The 18,832-nt window shown below is 33.8% G+C and overlaps 1 protein-coding gene across 1 annotated transcript in view; it reads left to right on the forward strand.

Moving 5' to 3' along the window:
* Pitslre (cyclin dependent kinase 11B pitslre) overlaps nucleotides 1-18,832 on the forward strand; it is a 213,282-nt gene that overhangs the window by 152,367 nt on the left and 42,083 nt on the right. Inside the window, exon 12 of the mRNA XM_090399488.1 lies at nucleotides 2,582-2,703. Within this exon, the coding sequence (XP_090255614.1) occupies nucleotides 2,582-2,703 (122 nt within the window). The remainder of the gene's footprint in view (nucleotides 1-2,581; nucleotides 2,704-18,832) is intronic.

Here is an 18,832-nt window from a genome sequence, read left to right on the forward strand (position 1 = left end):
GTCTGCAAGGAGATGTGCTTTGCATTATGGGAGATATTGAGACAAGGAGTGATGAGAGCTTGGTCCATCTTTGCTCTGTGTTGCCTCAGTCCTGAACTACTTCAAGTGCAACTTTGTTTGCCTACACTTGGGTAAAGGATTAAACTAAATTTATTATAGTCTAACCAAGTGGAAAATAAACTTCCAACAATAAAAAATACACCTGTAGTCATGACTGTGGTTAGTCAGGTTTTGTGGACATGCTTTGGATATGGCTCATTGAATCAATTGAAAAAAGACCACCATGCTCCATTGCAGTAAATGTAGAAGAGAAGGACTGTTTTTAGAATCTGCAACTGCACTCAGAAATCAGCTTAATGTGAATAAATATTGTTGCTTAAGTTAAGGGGATAATAAATCCTTCATTATTTCAATAAATATTGATATATAAATAAATAAATATATAAATATCGTTGCATTAAACTTCCCAAAATATGGAAAACACTAATATTTTGAGATCCTGGTTTACATCCTTGGCCTCCAACAGGTGCCTCACCTAGTTAAGACTCTAGTCTTTCATACACATTTGTCACTTAGTTTTCTGTTGCCTTTGTGTGTGTATTACAAGTCTCATATTGTATTCCCTGATGATGTCTCAATGAACAGCAGTCACTCCCCAAAACTTAGAAATAGGCATACAATCTGTCCAACTTCTAAGTTTTGGGAAGTGATTGCTATTAATTGTTTATAATTTTTTTTATATATATATTTATTATTTTTAAATTAATCAATTATACATCTTTTCCCACATCTCTGAACTCTAATAGTGTTTATTCCTGCTGGACAGCTGCGACTGAGACACATGATATTATATACATGACGTATGACTTGTTCTTCTTCAGAATTTAAATGTTATTACCAGTTTTTCTGTCTTCTCCTTGAAAAATGTTCATGACATATCAAGTGAAATATGTAGGAGTAATAAATTATATTTAGTTTTCTCCTATATGTGTGAAGCTATTATTCAAAAAATGTAGTATGTCTATTGTGCATGTCTATTAAACAACTGTTAACTTATTTCTAGACAAGCCTCACCAAAATAACCTGTTCTCTGCAAAGATTTTGACTGCATTTTTCTTCATCATTTGCATCTTTCTCTCTAATATGCAATGGAAGAAAGAAAAAGCCTTTTGTTACTAATATCTGATTGGTAGCATACTTTCAATTTTGACTTTGTTGAAGAGGTGACTATCACAGTCTTTAATGTGAATTTCACTCATGATAGGGTTGGCATCCTGTTGAACCTTTTTACCATAGGCGTGCTTTAAGGTCACATAATCTGGGAATCGTTCTCTAGAGACCAGGACATGGAACTATTTCAAGCACTTCAAACTTCCAATAAGCAAAGTGATGATTTCACATTTGGGAAATTAAATTTATCTACCACTTAAAAATTAACTCACATTTGTGCATGCAATGGGATCTGCAACCACAAACTGTTGGTTGGAAAACAAAAGTGCTCTCCACTTGGTCAAGTAGGCCAACAAATTATCTGCTTTGTTTCATTTGCTATATTTATCTTTTCTTTCCAGCAAAATGTCAGAGGAATTTGTTTGGTTGCAACTGTTTTTTCTTTCTTTATTTATTTTACTATGCCTCTCTTTCAGCAAACCATTTCTGTCCACAAACCATTTTTTTGTTGAGTGTTTGACAAGTTGGATCACTCTGCAGTAACTTCATGAATGGTAGTAGAGAGTGGTTCTTTCAATTTAGAAAGGAGATTTGGTATGCTCATGTCAGGAAACACTTGCCATCCATACTTTTCAAAGATAATATACTTCATGTGAAATTTGTGGCCTTGCTTTATGCACCATATCCAGTCTGAGTCATATTAATCTTCCATTTTCAAGTCATATTTTGCAGAACAAGACATTGTTAATAGAAAATGAGAACACAGTATTTTTATTCAGTGTTTGGTTTATGACAGATGTGAAGGTGGAAACCATTTCGTTATCCCAATGGTCATGCATGTACTGTGTTAGAAGTTTTGAATTGGCACTTGTAAATATCCAATATTTTGCTCTTATAGCCAAATTTTGCCAAATATCCACTGTTTTACTATTATAGCTAGATAGCAGAAAGATGTTTGTCTGTCTGTGAAACTTAATAAAATTATGGAAAATAGAATTATCAGACATTTTGTGGTAATGAGAAGAGTATTTGCCCTTGTAAGATTTCTTTAAGTATCTGCCAAGAACCAGCAGTTCAAAACAGCTGTCAGCAAGTGAAACCTTATTCCAAAGCACTAATAAAAATATCAGTATATAGACTTCTGGGTAGAATTCATCTTTTATGTAGAGGCAATGCTGAGGCAAATCCCATGCAAATGGTTGTATAGTTTTAATCTCTATCACTTCAATTTTCAAAGGCAAACATTATTTTGTTATTGCTTGTAAAACAATATTGTGTGTTTGTTATTAAAGTTTGCTATACTAAAATTAAGTTTCCTCAGTATTTAATAGTTATTCTGTTTATGCTTTGAACAGTTAATAGTTTTATTTTTTATTTTTTTAATTTTTTAAATTCAGTTTGTTTTTTGTAGGGGAAGTGAAAACAATAATGATACAACTGTTGAGAGCAGTTGCCCATTTGCATGACAATTGGATTCTTCATCGTGACTTGAAAACTTCAAATTTGCTTCTTAGTCACAAAGGTATTTTAAAGGTTTGGATCTGTTTGAATTTCTTAATATTATAAAATTATTTATAATGAAATTAAAAAAAAATTTTTTTTTAAAAATTGTTTCTCAGCAATAACTTCAGATTAATGTTATTAAAGCATCTAATTATTTTCTGCTTTTCACTTTGCATGCTAAACCTATGTAAGGCCATGGCATTACAAAATCAGTTCTGATTTTTATTTGAGAACAGTGGTGTACGGTGTTGGCAGCCTTTTTTAATTTTAAATTTTAGTTATGCTTTTTTGTAAGCAATCTCACACACACACACACACACTCGGTTGATCGGTATTCCAATTCTTTTTCAATTTTTTTTGGTAGTCTGCTATTATCCATTCAATTTAGATATTCTAACCATTTTTGTTTATATTTACTAATATAGCAGTTAATTGATTTTATATTAAGGGATCGTAAAATTCTTCCTTTGTTTTACTGTCCCACTTGGTATATCTAATTACTTATCTGAGACATTTCATTTTTGCTGTTTGATCATTTTTTATTATTTTTTTTTATGGTCCATGTTTCACTTCCATATAATAAAGATAATTTAGAGAGAATGTTATATAGCCTGATAAGTTTTTTTTGTTTGTATGCTTGTATGCATATAGCCTGAATAGTGTTTTTGCACCAGGGATAACTTAAATATATTATTTACTATACTATTTACTTGAACAAAATTTGATATTTTATTACCCATATCTTTTTCATCTTCTTATGATAAGTTGCAGCCCAGGTATTTGAAAGTATTTACTTGTTCTGATATTTTATTGTCTATAGTTATATTACTTCTTATTGGGTTTTCTCCTTTGAAAGCCATTATTTTTGTCTTTACTTTTTGATATTCTCATATTATATTGTTCTGAAATTTCATTTAATGATTTTACTGATCTCTGTAGATCATCTTCTTGTATAGCTCATACAATTTGATCATCTGCAAATGTGGGGTTATTTGTATACCAAATGAGTTATGCTTTAAGGATCTTAAAACAATTTTCGCAATACAACAGGACATTTCTAGATAAAAAAAAAATAAGAATAAAGCCCATCAAACATGCTTAAAATTCTGTCAACTGATGGACCCAAAGAGACAGAAATCTTGTATTTTCATGCTCCAACAATTTAGCGTAAATGTCTCCTGCAAAGTCACAAAAGTTTTTCAGCTCTTCAACTCTGACTGTCTATTGAAGTATTTGTATATTTTCACTGCAAAACATTCAATATCAATTGGTAAGCAGTCGACAGCACATCGGAGACAATTGTGTATAATGTGTGCCCCACAACCAATACAGATAATCTGCCTCTTCAGTTCAGTTTCAAGTTTTTGCCAAGTCTTTTGCAACCACCAGAATTGGTGTTCATGTTATCTGCACACAAAGCAACAATTTCTCACTTACTTCCTTCAACATAGCACATTGTAAGTTGGATGTTTTACCAGGTAAGGAAATGAAGTCTATAATTTTGTCTTGGACACCACAATTTGGCGAAAGGTATCACACAACGATTGGAAAAAGTTTGTCTTTTTTTGTTTGATGCATTTAAATTGACTGTAATGCTTTTTGTTTTATTCATATCCTCTGTTACTTCCCCCAATATGTATGGTGATAAAACGTTGGTAATTATTGCTTCTGATTTGGTACGTGCTGAAGAAAATTTTGGTTTATAAATTTTTTTTATCAATGTTGACAAGTAGTCATTTGCATGAAAACTTTGGTCATGACTCACGGTATGATAAGTAGAAAGAGCTTCACTTGCTGCAGTTTTATCGTTTTCACTATCACCATCATGTCTCACCATAAATTTTTTTTATCAATGTTGACAAGTAGTCATTTGCATGAAAACTTTGGTCATGACTCACAGTATGATAAGTAGAAAGAGCTTCACTTGCTGCGTTTTATCGTTTTCACTATCACCATCATGTCTCACCATAAATGAGCTGATGTTTTTAACTGAAGCCAGAGTCTTTTCAGCATCCTTGTTTCTTGCTATGTAGATGTTGGTTGATGTTGCTTTTGCCTCCATGAGCACTGGAAAAATGAACATTGCAATGTTGGCATACCACTTTTGTTCCATCACTACACAACTTGTCCAGTTTAAGAAATTTGAATTCTTTCTGGAGATCATTATTAAAACTGCAGTTTTGCCTCTTTGACATTGCAAGGATAGACTTAAAGCTTTAAAAAATAAGACTTAAAACTTTAAAAAAATATGAAATTTAAACCACCGGCATTGAATAACAAAGCCACCGGTGAGTATACAGGCAACACAAAAAGTAATGCTACAGCAGAACAGATGCGCAAGTGTTGCCAACATGTATTTTTTATTTTCTCTGAATAAATCACTGCAGATATCGATATTTAGTATCGAACAATGAGACTCCATGGTTATACAAATTACTGGTATCCATGATATTGATATGTGATTATAGATTATGAATAATAATTTTATAATTGACCAATATTAAAGTATATTTATAGTTTTTATTAAAAATGGGACAAAATTGGCATTTTTATTAAAATGACGGGACGGCCGGGAAATATGGAAAAAAAAAATTATACTGTCCTGTTCAAAACAGTACATATGGTCAGCCTACTTCTATGTCATTTGATTCATTTTTGGTTTCTGTTTTAAAATCAGTGCATTTCTGATATTGTTGCCTAGTATAGGAGATCTTGTAATGAAGAAATTTTGTAACTTGGTTGATAGTTATTTTCCTCTCTGTTTATTTTTTTTAAGGCATTTTGGTTTAAATTGAATTTTTGCCAATACCACATAATGATCAGAGTTTAATTCAAGGCCTCAATATACTCTTATATCTATGATTAACTTAGCTCATTTAAAAAATTACGATATTGTAGTTAATAACTGATTGACACACAAAAAATTATTATTGTACAACCTATAATATTACAGTATTAGTATGAATGTGTTGAAAGTCTGCAAGTAAAAGAAAAGAAAATAGACTTTAAGATCGGAATATCGTAAGTAGACATATGAAGAGCAAAATAAAAAGAAAGAAAAGAAATTTAAGATTTAATACAAATGAAGAATAGTTAGGTAATTTAAGCATTTGAAATTAGTTATCTGTACAGTTAATCTTCATATTTATATTAATTTTATGTTATACCAAGCACCAAGGTACCCAAGTCTTTATTGTCCCTTGCCAGGCCCATTGTATGTGACTTATGCCTGTCTATGTTTCCTCTCTCTTTCTTTCACACACAGACACTATTTAACATCACTCAAAGACAGAACTGACTTACTGGCATCATCATTCTTCTTCTTCTACAACTCCTGTATTGACATAAAGGCAAAGCAGTATCCTCCTCTTTATCCAGAACAGCTCAGTACATGCTCCTCCAATCATTAGTATGAAAGAAATATATCAAAGGTATCCTGAATAGCTAGATACCAGCAGGTCTTCTGGTTGTGATGGTATTCCTCCTTTATTTGTGCTCAAAACATGCTCTTCAGAATTAATATCCATCCTATATTGTATCTTTCATCCTCATCTGACAGCTATCCTAAAGCTTGGAAACAAGCCTGTATTCAACCCATTCAAGGAAAGGAGATAAATCCAGCCTTCAGGCTATCATTCCATTGCACTCTTTTCAATTCTGTCAAAAATCATGCAAAAAATCATCAACAGTAAACTTCAACCCACCTGGTTAATCATGGACTATCAGTGTGGATTCAGGCACTCTATAATGGATATCCTTGACATCATCATCAATCCATGGACTTGATCTGTGGAAGAATTTAGAGATACTCAGGTGGTTTCCCTGGGCAACCACTTGAGTATCTCTGGAAATTTTTGGAGTATTTTATAAGATCTCATACAAGGTATATTCTTACCAGATCTTACTGCTTTATTGTCTCTCCTTTTCAGTTGGATTGCCACTATCCTTGCTTATCATTTATTCACTGCATGTCAAGTGGATGTCTGCCTTTCTGAGATTTCCCACCAATGCTGAAGTACTCCAGAGTATACTTTTGTCCCCACTCTTTCTCATGTTCATGAATGATCTCTGGGTAATCCCATCCATAGTTTTGCTTGGAACAACATATTCCATTTCTCCTTTTCGTACATATCCTACTGTGCTCGAATATTTCAAGCTAGAAGATCTTCATAATGAGTGACTTAAACATATTGCTAGCTATATTTCAGTTATGGTGAGAACATCCCTGTCAACTCAAGTGATGCCAGAACACAGTCCTGTGTTTTTTCATGCAAGAAAGACTAGGTTTCACCTCAACACTTTTGATGAAATTCAGATTTCCATACAACATTTTATCTGTCTTCTTGGACCGACTTAACATCTCTAAACTTTTCTGGCATCAGCATAACATTCATAGCTTTCTCTTCCTCCAAAAAACTAGGTGCACTTTTCCACTCAAGACACTACTCCTCATCTATATAGGAAAGAGAGAGAGAGAGAGACTTCCAGGGAGTCAGACCCATATGGTAGACCCATATCACCAATATGTTAGGGCAGATTTGGGATTTACAATACTGTTAAAAGTTGTATAGAATTTTAAATCCCAAATCTGCCCTATCATATTTAGGGTAGCATATCAGAAGAATCCTCCCTAAAAATGCTTGATGCTATCCATGGCTGGCCTGGTTGGCCGAGTGGTTAGTGTATCTACTCTCTAGCCAAGGGGCTGTGGGTTTGACTCCTGCCAAGGAGCATGGATATTTGTGATTGTCCAACTAACTCCTTATCATATATACTGCTGTAAACTGTGTTCCTGGTGCAGTATGACCTTTGATGGCTTTGCACCATAAAAATCAAAAATAACTATGTTATCTAGGAGAGGGCAATCTGGTTAATTGATGAACCATCTCTTAACAGACTCACCTCACTTTCTCACAGACATTCCATCTTCTGTAGATATTTTCATGGACACTATTCCACTGAAATAGCTACCACATTCCATTCCTCTGCTTCCTTAAGTCTAAGTGCATAAGCAGCTGATAGTCAACATCTGTTTAGCATCCACCTTCAAACATACAGAACTAACTTCTTGGCCGTCTGTGCTATGAAAGTCTCTCTCTACTCAATTTTTCCTGAAGACTACGACCTCCAGTTATTAAAAAAAAATAAAAATAATAATAAAACTTTATTATTATTTATTTATTTATTTATTATTAATGAAAACATTTAAGTTACAGATGTTAATCAATTGATAATTGGGTTTCTTTTTATTTATTTTGATGGCTGCTCTATTCCTGATTTTTGTATTTCTTTTTTTATTGTTGATTCTTTATATTATTATTACCATCAGAGACCTCTAGGAAGTCAGGAACTGGATGGCAGGAAAAAAGACACAAAGAACATGGAAGTCTCTTTCTTAACGATAATAACATTTCAGTCTTTTCAGTGCCTTAAGGGTCAAAGCTGTATAACTAAGAGGAGACCTCCACATAACCTTTAAAGGAATGCAGAGAACTGACCAGGGCTTCTGACCTAATATCCAATCCTCACCCTCTCATGGTGCACCCTGTTAGGTATCTGCATGGATACTGAACGAACGAGGATGGGCTAGCAATTTTGGATTTAGCTGACCATATTGTATTCTTATTGGCTTAAACCACAAAACACAATGATGGTACAACTTGACAGAATTTCATGCCAGCTGGGGCATCGCCCGGTTAAACAAAGCCCCTATTGTTTTCGCCAAGGAACCAGGCGAACAGCAAAAAAGTCAGCTACTGGAACAAATCTTAAAACACACCCCAACTCAACTTCACCAGAGTTGAAGATCAGTACTATCAACATAAGAAGCCTGAATGGCAAAAAAAATTGAACTAAACTGAGGATTTGGATAAGTACCAGATCGACATAATAGGGGTGACTGAAATAAAAAAGGCAAAAACTGGTGAGATCTTTCTGAGCAATAAATACAAAATGTTATATTCAGGCAACGAAAATCAAGGAAAAGAAGGAGTAGCCATAGTATTCAACACTAAATACGAGGCTAATCTTCTTGAATGGCAGGCAATTTCAAGTAGAGTGATGTGGGCAGATATCAGAATGGGTAACTGGACAATAAGACTTATTTGTGCCTATGGTCCCACAGAAGGTACTACTAAGGTAGAAGTGGAGGAATTTTTAGAGGCTTTAGAGAAAGCAACTGACACAGTGTAAAATGAAAAGTGGGTCCTTGTTGGAGATCTAAATAGAGTAGGAAATGATTGTCAGACATACAAAAATATTTTGGGAAAATTTTGGAGAAAAGAGCAAAGCTAATAATAATGGCAAATATCTGTTGGATTTCTGTTCAGGACATAGACCAGTTATTACTAACACAATGTTCCAACATAAAAATGTGTACAAATTCACATGGAGAGAAGAGACAAGGAATAAGAAAAGTCTCATTAACTATGTTATTGTTGATAGTGATGCTTTCTCCCTGGTGTAGGACACTAGCGTGTACAGAGGATTTGAAATTGGAAGTGATCACCATTTAGTCTTCAGCAGGATAAAATTGAATTTCATATTGAAAAGAAGTACCTATAAGAAAGTTTTAAAGTGAATAAAAGTTGAGCAGCTCTCGGACTAAAATTTGAACTGTAGACTAAAATATGCAAACATTATTGAGGAAAAAACAAAAGATTTTAAGAACAGGAACTGAACTTTGAAGATTCACTGGCATGCTCTGAAGAAAACATTGATTAATTCAGCCAGAGAGGCATGTGGTGAGGTTGTCTGCAAGGGTAGAAAAATCAGAACTCCTTGGTGGACACAGGAAGTTAAAGAGGTAGTGAAGGGAAAGAAGAAAGCATATCAAAAGTTCCTGGTAAATAAGCCAGCTTGTGCACTGGGAGAATACAGAGACAAATGTAAGAAAGCTGAACAAAAGTCATGCAAAGAGTTTTTCATGACTGCAAAAACTCTGCAAAACCACAGCAGGAATAGATGATATTTGACCAAAAATGCTGAATGGAGGTATAAAAGTCTTACAGTGGCTGCACTGCATAGTTCAGAAGGTCTGGACGGAGGGATAATCCCAGATGATTGGAGTAGAGCTCTCATAGTATCCATATCTAAAAAGGGAAATAAAACTGAATATGAGAATTACGGGACTATTTCTCTACTGGGTGTTCTTGGTAAGATTTATGCAAATATACTTGAGAAACAGTTGAGAAGGATTGTGGAAGGGAAGCTTGGTGAAGGACAAGCTGGATTCATGCCAATTAGAAGCTGTCAGGATCACATTTTCACTTTACAACAAATAGTTGAGAAATCATGGGAATATAACAAAGATCTATATTTAAGTTTTGTAGCTATGGAAAAGGCATAGGACAAGGTGCCATGAGAGAAGCTATTCAGTACGCTACAGTTGTATGGTGTCAGTGGGGCATTATATCAAGCGATACTTAGTCTTTATTTGAGTTGTAAGTCAGCAGTTAGAATTGAAGGAAGTACAGGAAGATGGTTTAATGTTAAATCTTGTGTTAGACAAGGATGTACATTTCCCCCTCTCTTATTCATTATCTATATGGATCACATTAGGAAGTGGTCGTCGTCGTCTGGTAGCATCCTCTAGCAAGAGGGTTGCAGCAAATGAGCAGCTCTTCTCCATTTCTCTCTGTCTGTCGCCTCCATCATTCTTAAACCAGTCCATTCCACGATATCATTGAACCACTCTCTAGTTGTTCTTCCACGTCTTCTCTTCCCCTCAACTTTCCCCTTGTAATATAGTTCTTGTCAGGTGTCCCGAAGAACCTCTCAGAAGATGTCCTGCAAATCTGGTCTTTCTTTGTATGATATTCTTGAGCAGTGTTCTTTCCATCTCAACTCTTCTTAAAACTTCTTGATTTGATATTCTCTCTATATAGCTAATCTTTTCCATCTTTCTATAACACCACATTTCCAATGCATTAATTCTTTCCATATCTCTCTTTCTGAATGTCCATGACTCACTTCCATAACTTGCAATACTCCAAACTGTTGCTTTAACTATTCCAACTCTAACACCTATTTTAATATTCTTGTTTATTAAAATTCTCTTCATTTCCATAAATGCCGATTTAGCTTTGCCTATTCTATTTCTAATGTCCAACTCTGAAGTTCCTTTCTCTGAGATCCAGCTACCTAAATATTGAAATCTATCCACGTCTTCTAAAATCTTTCCTCCACATCTTATCTTTATGTTATCTCTTATTTTTCTGCCCATTATCATTATCTTGGTCTTCTTTGTGTTAATCCTTAGTCTGTATTCTTTACAAGAGTTTTCAATTCTTTGAACAATTTGTTGTAATCCATTTTCACTTTCTGCCATCACCACTACATCATCCGCATATCTTAAGTTATTAATGATTCTTTCATTTATTTTTATTCCTTCTTCTACATCCTGAAGCGCCTCTCTAAGCATCTGTTCACTATAAAGGTTAAACAATAATGATAACGTGCATCCTTGTCTAACTCCTTTCTCCACCAGGAATTCTACTGTTTCCTTTCCAGTTACACATACTGATGCTGTTTGTGACCAATATAATCTCCTTAAAATTTCCAAGTCATAAGAGTCAATATTTTCTAGAATGTCAAAAAGCCTTTTATGTTTCACTGTATCAAATGCCTTTTCAAAATCTAGAAATCCCAAAAACAACTTTCCACCATGGTTTAGTGTTTTCTCCCCAATAATTCTTAGACAAGTTATAGCCTCTCTAGTTCCTCTGTTGGTTCAGAATCCAAACTGTTCCTCATTCATTCTTAATTCTCTCTAATTTGTGCCAGAATTTTTGCTGTGTGAGTTATAAGACTTATCGTTCTAAAATTGTTACAGTCTAAAACTCCCATCTTTTTTGGAATGAGGATAAAAATTGATCTTCTAAACTCCTCTGGTAATTCTTGTTCCTCATAAATTCCGCTAATAATTTGCCATAACACTTCCATACCTTTTTCACCTATATTCCTTATAAGTTCCATCTGTATACCAGGGGATTCCAGGGGATTTTCTCCTCTTTCTTTGTCTTCATAAAGTTTACTTACATATTCTTCCCATCTCTGTAATATCTTCTCTTTTTCTATCAGAATTTCACCTCTTTCATTCTTGACTGCTCCAGTCCTTTGCATCTTTCTTCTTTCTGTCATCATATTAATGTTTTTATAAACACCTTTTATGTCATTTCTTTCTACCTTTGCTGTTGTATCTTTACTTATTTCATCTAACCACTCTTCCTTTTTCCTTCTTATCTCTTTTTAGGAAGTAAAGTGGTATTAAACTTAATATCAAAATTGGCAAAGTTAATGTCAGCTCTTTTTGTTTTATGCGGATAATGTTATACTTCTAAATAAATCCGTTACAAGTCTGCACAATTCCCTGACTAAATTGAATAACTGTTGTACTGTGGTATGAAAGTCAGCAACAAAAAGACAAAGACAATGAAAAGAGGGAGAAGCATTGAAAATATCAACTGCACTCTGAATGGAGAACCTATAGAACAAGTAAAACATTTCAGCTACATAGGCATTGATTTTTAGTGAAGATGTTTAATTAAATATGGAAATAGACAATAGAATCAACAAAGCTAGTATGGTAGGAAGTCAACTGAATAAATTTATATGGAATAAGAGTGAAATTAGTGGAAACACTAAATTAGCTGTATACAAGAAGTGTTCAAACCAGTTTTAACTTATGGATCTGAGAGCTGGGTTAGAAGTAAAACACTTGACCAAAGACTAGAGACTGCAGATATGAGAGTCCTGAGAAAGATTAGGGGGCATGAATAGATGGCAATACCATATTAAAAATGAGGATACTAGGAAAGAACTTGACATTGTTAACATCCAGGAATGTGTTAGCAGAGCTAATCTCAGGTGGTATGGTCACTTAAACAGAATGGGAGAGGAAAGATTAGCAAAACAAGTGTTCTCTGCCAGATATGAGAGTCCTGAGAAAGATTAGGGGGCATGAATAGATGGCAATACCATATTAAAAATGAGGATACTAGGAAAGAACTTGACATTGTTAACATCCAGGAATGTGTTAGCAGAGCTAATCTCAGGTGGTATGGTCACTTAAACAGAATGGGAGAGGAAAGATTAGCAAAACAAGTGTTCTCTGCCAGGTTGGCAGGAAAAAGACCCAGAGGAAGACCAAGATATAGGTGGATTGATATGGTAAAAAGTGCCTTAGAAGATAAAAATATAAGATCTGATAATGTTAGAGTCTTGACAGGTAACAGATTGATTTGGAGGAAAATTGTAGATTGGAAGTTAGTAATGATGTAAATTTTTCACATAGTACTATCATATCCTGTACACCCTTTGAGGGTACGTGTCAGGAATTTGATGATGATGAAGTACCTTAGAAGACTGAAATGTTATTATCATTAAGAAAGTCTTCCAAGGAGTCAGACCCATATCACCCATACTAACTGTCATGCCTGTTCATTCACACTACCTGTACTCATGACCTCCAAAGACAATTCATTTCATCACTTAATGCTGTATGAGAAAAGTTAGCTCTCATTTCTTTCTTAACTGCATTCATTCTGAACTTTTGTTCCATTATTATTAAACAGTTGTATGTCATCAGTCAAATCCTTCCTACAGTTGTTAAATAATGATTTAATGATATTGTACCAAGGACTGTCCCTGTTGTTTATATATATCACTAGTCACCTTAAATCTTGCAGATTTATATCCCTCAGACACTACTTATTTTTAATATTTGTCAGTCATCCTTTTATTCAAGCTTATAGTTTATAATGAAATCTTTTTCTCTCCAGCTTATGTAACAGCCTTCCAAGCTGTATCCTGTCAAAAGCTTTAGCAGTGTTCGGAAAACTATGATGTTATGTATAAGTTATCAGTAACATGATTATAAAATATGAACAAATTGCTTAAATACTATCTTCTGCTAGTAAGTAGGCAGGTAATTGTGATAATTAAAGATGCAATGGAGAACGCGCAAAATATATAAGTCAAAATACTCATGACAAAGTCATCTTTCTCAGAAAACTAAAAAAAGAAAAAAAAATTCTCATTAAGTCATAAAGTTTTGAGTGCTTGATTTTCTAGAAATTGGCTTGAGGATGAGAGTGGGGGGGGGGAGGAGGATCAGTAGTTTTGAATATTTCTTCTTTGCATGAAAAATCATCAGAATATATGGGTGAATTTAATTAAATCAAATATACCTTTGGGGGGGGTATATCTATGGATAAGAGGCTCTATCAGTAATGTACACTCATAAATAATGAAGTAATATTAAACTATCCATGATATCTGAATCTTTTTATTTATTTATTTATTTATTTATTTATTTTTTTTTTTTTAAAGCTTTAAAGTGAATGTAATTTTTAATAAAAGGAAAAGTTGCCTGTGAAGGAGAGGCAATTTTTCTAGTTGTTTCACAAGTTTTTAAGTTGGGATGGGAGGGTTAGCTATTGGATGAAGGAGGTATATTGCTTATGTGAATTTTTACTGCCACATATCCATATTCAGAAATCTATAGAAGTATTAGTAAGTTTAATAAATTAGTTATTTTCTTTTGACATTTACACTATGAAGCACTATTCTGAATAAATACCAACACCTAAGACCAGCTATCCGTATTTATGGATTTTATTTACAAATGGTTTTTTATAGAATCTGGAGAAGAAATATTTAAAATCTGTACAAAAAAGAATATTATAATTTTAAATATTTCTTCTCCTGATGAAATTTAATTAAATTTTTAATTAAATTTCACTTTATCACATAATATACTACTTTTACAACATGAACATTAAAAATTTTTCCCCCATTAGGCTTTTCCCCCATTAGTGCTTCAGTATCTATTGTATACTGAAAGTTTGTCTGCTTTTTTTCTTTTTATTCTGGAATAAAATCTGTGGAGAGCTGGAATAAAAACAAATAATTTAATAACTAAATTAAATATTTACACTTCGACATTTCACCAGCTTAAGTTACCATTATCAGAGGCACGTTGAAGACAAAGTGCCTCTGATAATGCTAAACAAGTGAAATGTTTACACCAGAGAACATGAGCCACTTCCAAGAACATGATTTGAAATGGGATCTGTATAGTAGTCTGGTTTCTTCCACCTGATTTCATATTGAAAAGAATAACATGTAAGAAAGTTTTAAAGTGAATAAAAGTTGAGCAGCTCTCAGATGTGAACTGTAGACTAAAATACACAAAGATTATTAAAGAACAAAATGAATTGGAGAACTGGTTACTCGAGGCAGACACTAGCAATCTCCATGGTGGTCTGAAATTACTGCAGATGGGAGGATAGAGTAGCTCACCAAAATTTGTGTAGTGTTACACCATCAGTTGTTTTATTACAGTTTACTGAGTTATGTAGAACATGAGCCACTTCCAAGAACACTCTCTATGATTTGAAATGGAATCTGTATAGTAGTCTGGTTTCTTCCACCTGATCAAATAGTCTTCTTCCTAAAAGTGGACTAGCACAACATTTGTGCTAACTACATTTAGATTTCCCAGGCTTGAATATACTTTTTATTTATTTTTTCTTCTTGCCAAAGTGGTATATCCTGTCTATCCAAAATATTGAATCTCACATTGACAGGGGGATACTATAGATACCTGGAAAGGAAAGAGGATCGTGCAAGTCCTTGATTTGTCTCAGGAATGTAGAGGCTTTGTCCAGAGGTTATATAGATTGTTTGAATTTTGTGCCATTATAGGAGTCAACCCAGTATGCAGTGACTAATGATGTAGGATACATTAAATGTGCAACAGGTACCTTGATATTTGTTACAGCCTGTTGTAACTTAGGTCAATAAAGCCACTTCTTGTGAATTTTAACTACCAAGATGTTGGTCCTTTTTGGGGATCTAAATAACAGAAAGTTTTAAAAGAGGTATACCGTGAGTAGACATATCGATACAAAATTAATAATGGAAAAAACTCACGTACAAAGATTATTTAATAGTATAATTTTTGCCTGTGTGTCACAGGCATCTTCAGTACATTAAGCTCAAATTAAACAATAACTGACAATTCCAAAAAGCACCACCTAAGTAGCTGGTGTAAGATAACTAAAAAGGTCAATAACTTTCCTAAAAAAAAAATAAATAAAATAATAAAAAAAATCAATACAATAAAAAGTTAGGAAAGATTAGCTGATTTGTAAAGTACTATCTCCCATAAAGGGGATAGACGTAAGCCGTCGGATCTGTTTAAGTTAGGAGAATGAAGTAGAGTTTCACGTTTCTTTATAAAGGCATTCCATGAGAAACTGACTTTTGTGAAGAACTCTTGTCTTTCTCCAATGAACTCTGTGTCTAGTGAAGATGGCATGTTCTGCAAGTCCAGACTTTTCAGGTTTAAAGTATTCAATATCAGATTGGTGTTCTTCTAGCTGAATAGAGGCAGATCTTTCCGTTTGTCCGAAATAAGATAATCCACAAGAGCACGGAATCTGGTAGACACCTGGATGATTAAGATGTGGAAGCTTGTCCTTAGGAGAAGTGAGAAAGGTGGAGATTTTTCTAAACAGTCGAAAGGCAACAAAAATATTCAGTGGTTTTAAAACTTTTGCTATACGTTCACTGATGCCTTGTACATAAGGGATAGTAATGCGCGTTATTTCTTCTGTGTTTGAAGCGGAAGAAGAACTGATACTTATATAAAAATACTTTGGATTTCAAAAATAAAATTTCAGATTTTCATTTGGACATTTCTGATATCATGATCAGTTTAGATGTTGTTTCTTTATTTACAAATGTGCCTCTTTCGGAAAGTATTGAATTACTACAACAGGAATTTCCTTCAGACATTGTAAACATATTTGATTTTGTAATAAATTCTGGTTATTTTTCCTTTAAAAATAAGTTGTATCAACAAATTGAAGGAACAGCAATGGGTAATCCTCTTTCTCCTGCTATCTCCAATTTCTTTATGGAACATTTTGAACAATGTATCTTTGACAACATTTCCTCCCAGACCTACTCATTGGTTCAGATATGTCAATGACATTTTTGCTGTATGGAATGGCTCTTCGGATGAACTTCAACAATTTCTCACTAAGTTAAACGCATTTCATCCTAGGATCAAGTTTACCCTAGAAGTAGAATCAAATAAACAGTTAGCCTTTTTAGATCTTCTAATTTTTCGCCAACCAGATGGTAACCTACATTTCTCAGTTTATAGAAAGAAGAAAGTGTCTACCATTATATCCATGTGGAATCTCATCACCATCCCAGTCAAAAGGCAGGAACTATTAAAACACTGGTTCATCGGGCCCACTCCTTTTGTTCTTCAGACGATCTTTTACAGAAAGAACTACAATATATAACTTCTTCCTTTCTATCTAATGGTTATAAGAATTGCTTCATTAAAAGAACTTTGAGTAGTTTTAATATGTCTTCCTCTTCAAACACAGAAGAAATAACACTCATTACTATCCCTTATGTACAAGGCATCAGTGAACGTATAGCAAAAGTTTTAAAACCACTGAATATTTTTGTTGCCTTTCGACCGTTTAGAAAAATCTCCACCTTTCTCACTTCTCCTAAGGACAAGCTTCCACATCTTAATCATCCAGGTGTCTACCAGATTCCATGCTCTTGTGGATTATCTTATTTCGGACAAACGGGAAGATCTGCCTCTATTGGGCTAGAAGAACACTAATCTTATATTGAATACTTTAAACCTGAAAAGTCTGGACTTGCAGAACATGACATCTTCACTAGACACAGAGTTCATTGGAGAAAGACAAGAGTTCTTCACAAAAGTCAGTTTCTCATGGAATGCCTTTATAAAGAAACGTGAAACTCTACTTCATTCTCCTAACTTAAACAGATCCGATAGCTTACGTCTATCCCCTTTATGGGAGATAGTACTTTACAAATCACCTAATCTTTCCTAACTTTTTATTGTATTGGTTTTTTATTATTATTATTATTTATTTATTTTTTTTTTTTTTTAATTTTTAATTTTAATTTTTTTTTTTTTTTTAGGAAAGTTATTGACCTTTTTAGTTATCTTACACCAGCTACTTAGGTGGTGCGTTTTGGAATTGTCAGTTATTGTTTAATTTGAGCTTAATGTACTGAAGATGCCTGTGACACACAGACGAAAATTATACTATTAAATAATCTTTGTACGTGAGTTTTTTCCATTATTAATTTTGTATCGATATAAATAACAGAGTAGGAAATGATCGTCAGACATACAAAAATATTTTGGGAAAATTTGGAGAAAAGAGCAAAGCTCATAATAATGGCAAATACCTGTTGGATTTTTGCTCAGGACATGAACTGGTTATTACTAATACAATGTTCCAACATAAAAATGTGCACAAATTCATATGGAGAGAAGAGGCTAGGAATAAGAAAAGTCTCGTTGACTCTGTTATTGTTGATTGTGATGTTTTCTCCCTGGTGCAGGACACCAGAGTGTACAGAGGATTTGAAATTGTAAGTGATCACCACTTAGTCTTGAGCGGGATAAAATTAAATTTCATATTGAAAATAATAACATGTAAGAAAGTTTTAAAGCGAATAAAAGTTGAGCAGCTCTCAGATGTGAACTGTAGACTAAAATACACAAAGATTATTGAAGAAAAAATGAAAGAGTTTGAGAACAGGAATCAAACCTTGGAGATTCATTGGCAAACTCTGAAGAAAACATTGATTGATTCTGCCAGAGAGGCATGTGGTGAGGTTGTCTGTAAGGATAAAAAAATCAGAACTCCCTGGTGGACACAGGAAGTTAAAGAGGCAGTGAAGGAAAAGAAAAAAGCATATCAAAAGTTCCTGTCAAATAAGTCAGCTTGTGCTCTTAGAGAATACAGAGACAAATGTAAGAAAGCCAAACACTGTGTAAAGTAGCTAAACAAAAGTCATGGGAGGACTTTGGTAAGAACATAGAAAATAATATCAAGAAGGTGGCAAGATATTCTGGAGGTTGAAGAAGCTGAGAAATGGAGGAAAGAGTGTTGTAAATGGAATTAGAGATGATAAAGGCAACATGAAAATGGGAGAAAACGATATCCTTGAAGTATGGAGTAATTACTTTGAAAATCTGCTAAATGAAACAAGCAGTGATGACAGCACAATTGTAAAAAACACTGACCAGACATGCAGTCAGGAATACATATCCATACTTGAAATAGAAAAAGCCATCAAAGTC

Source organism: Typopeltis vanoorti, chromosome 1, assembly GCF_054136105.1.
Source record: "Typopeltis vanoorti isolate ZY-2024b chromosome 1, IOZ_Tvanoo_1.0, whole genome shotgun sequence".
Classification (NCBI taxonomy): Eukaryota; Metazoa; Arthropoda; class Arachnida; order Uropygi; family Thelyphonidae; genus Typopeltis; species Typopeltis vanoorti.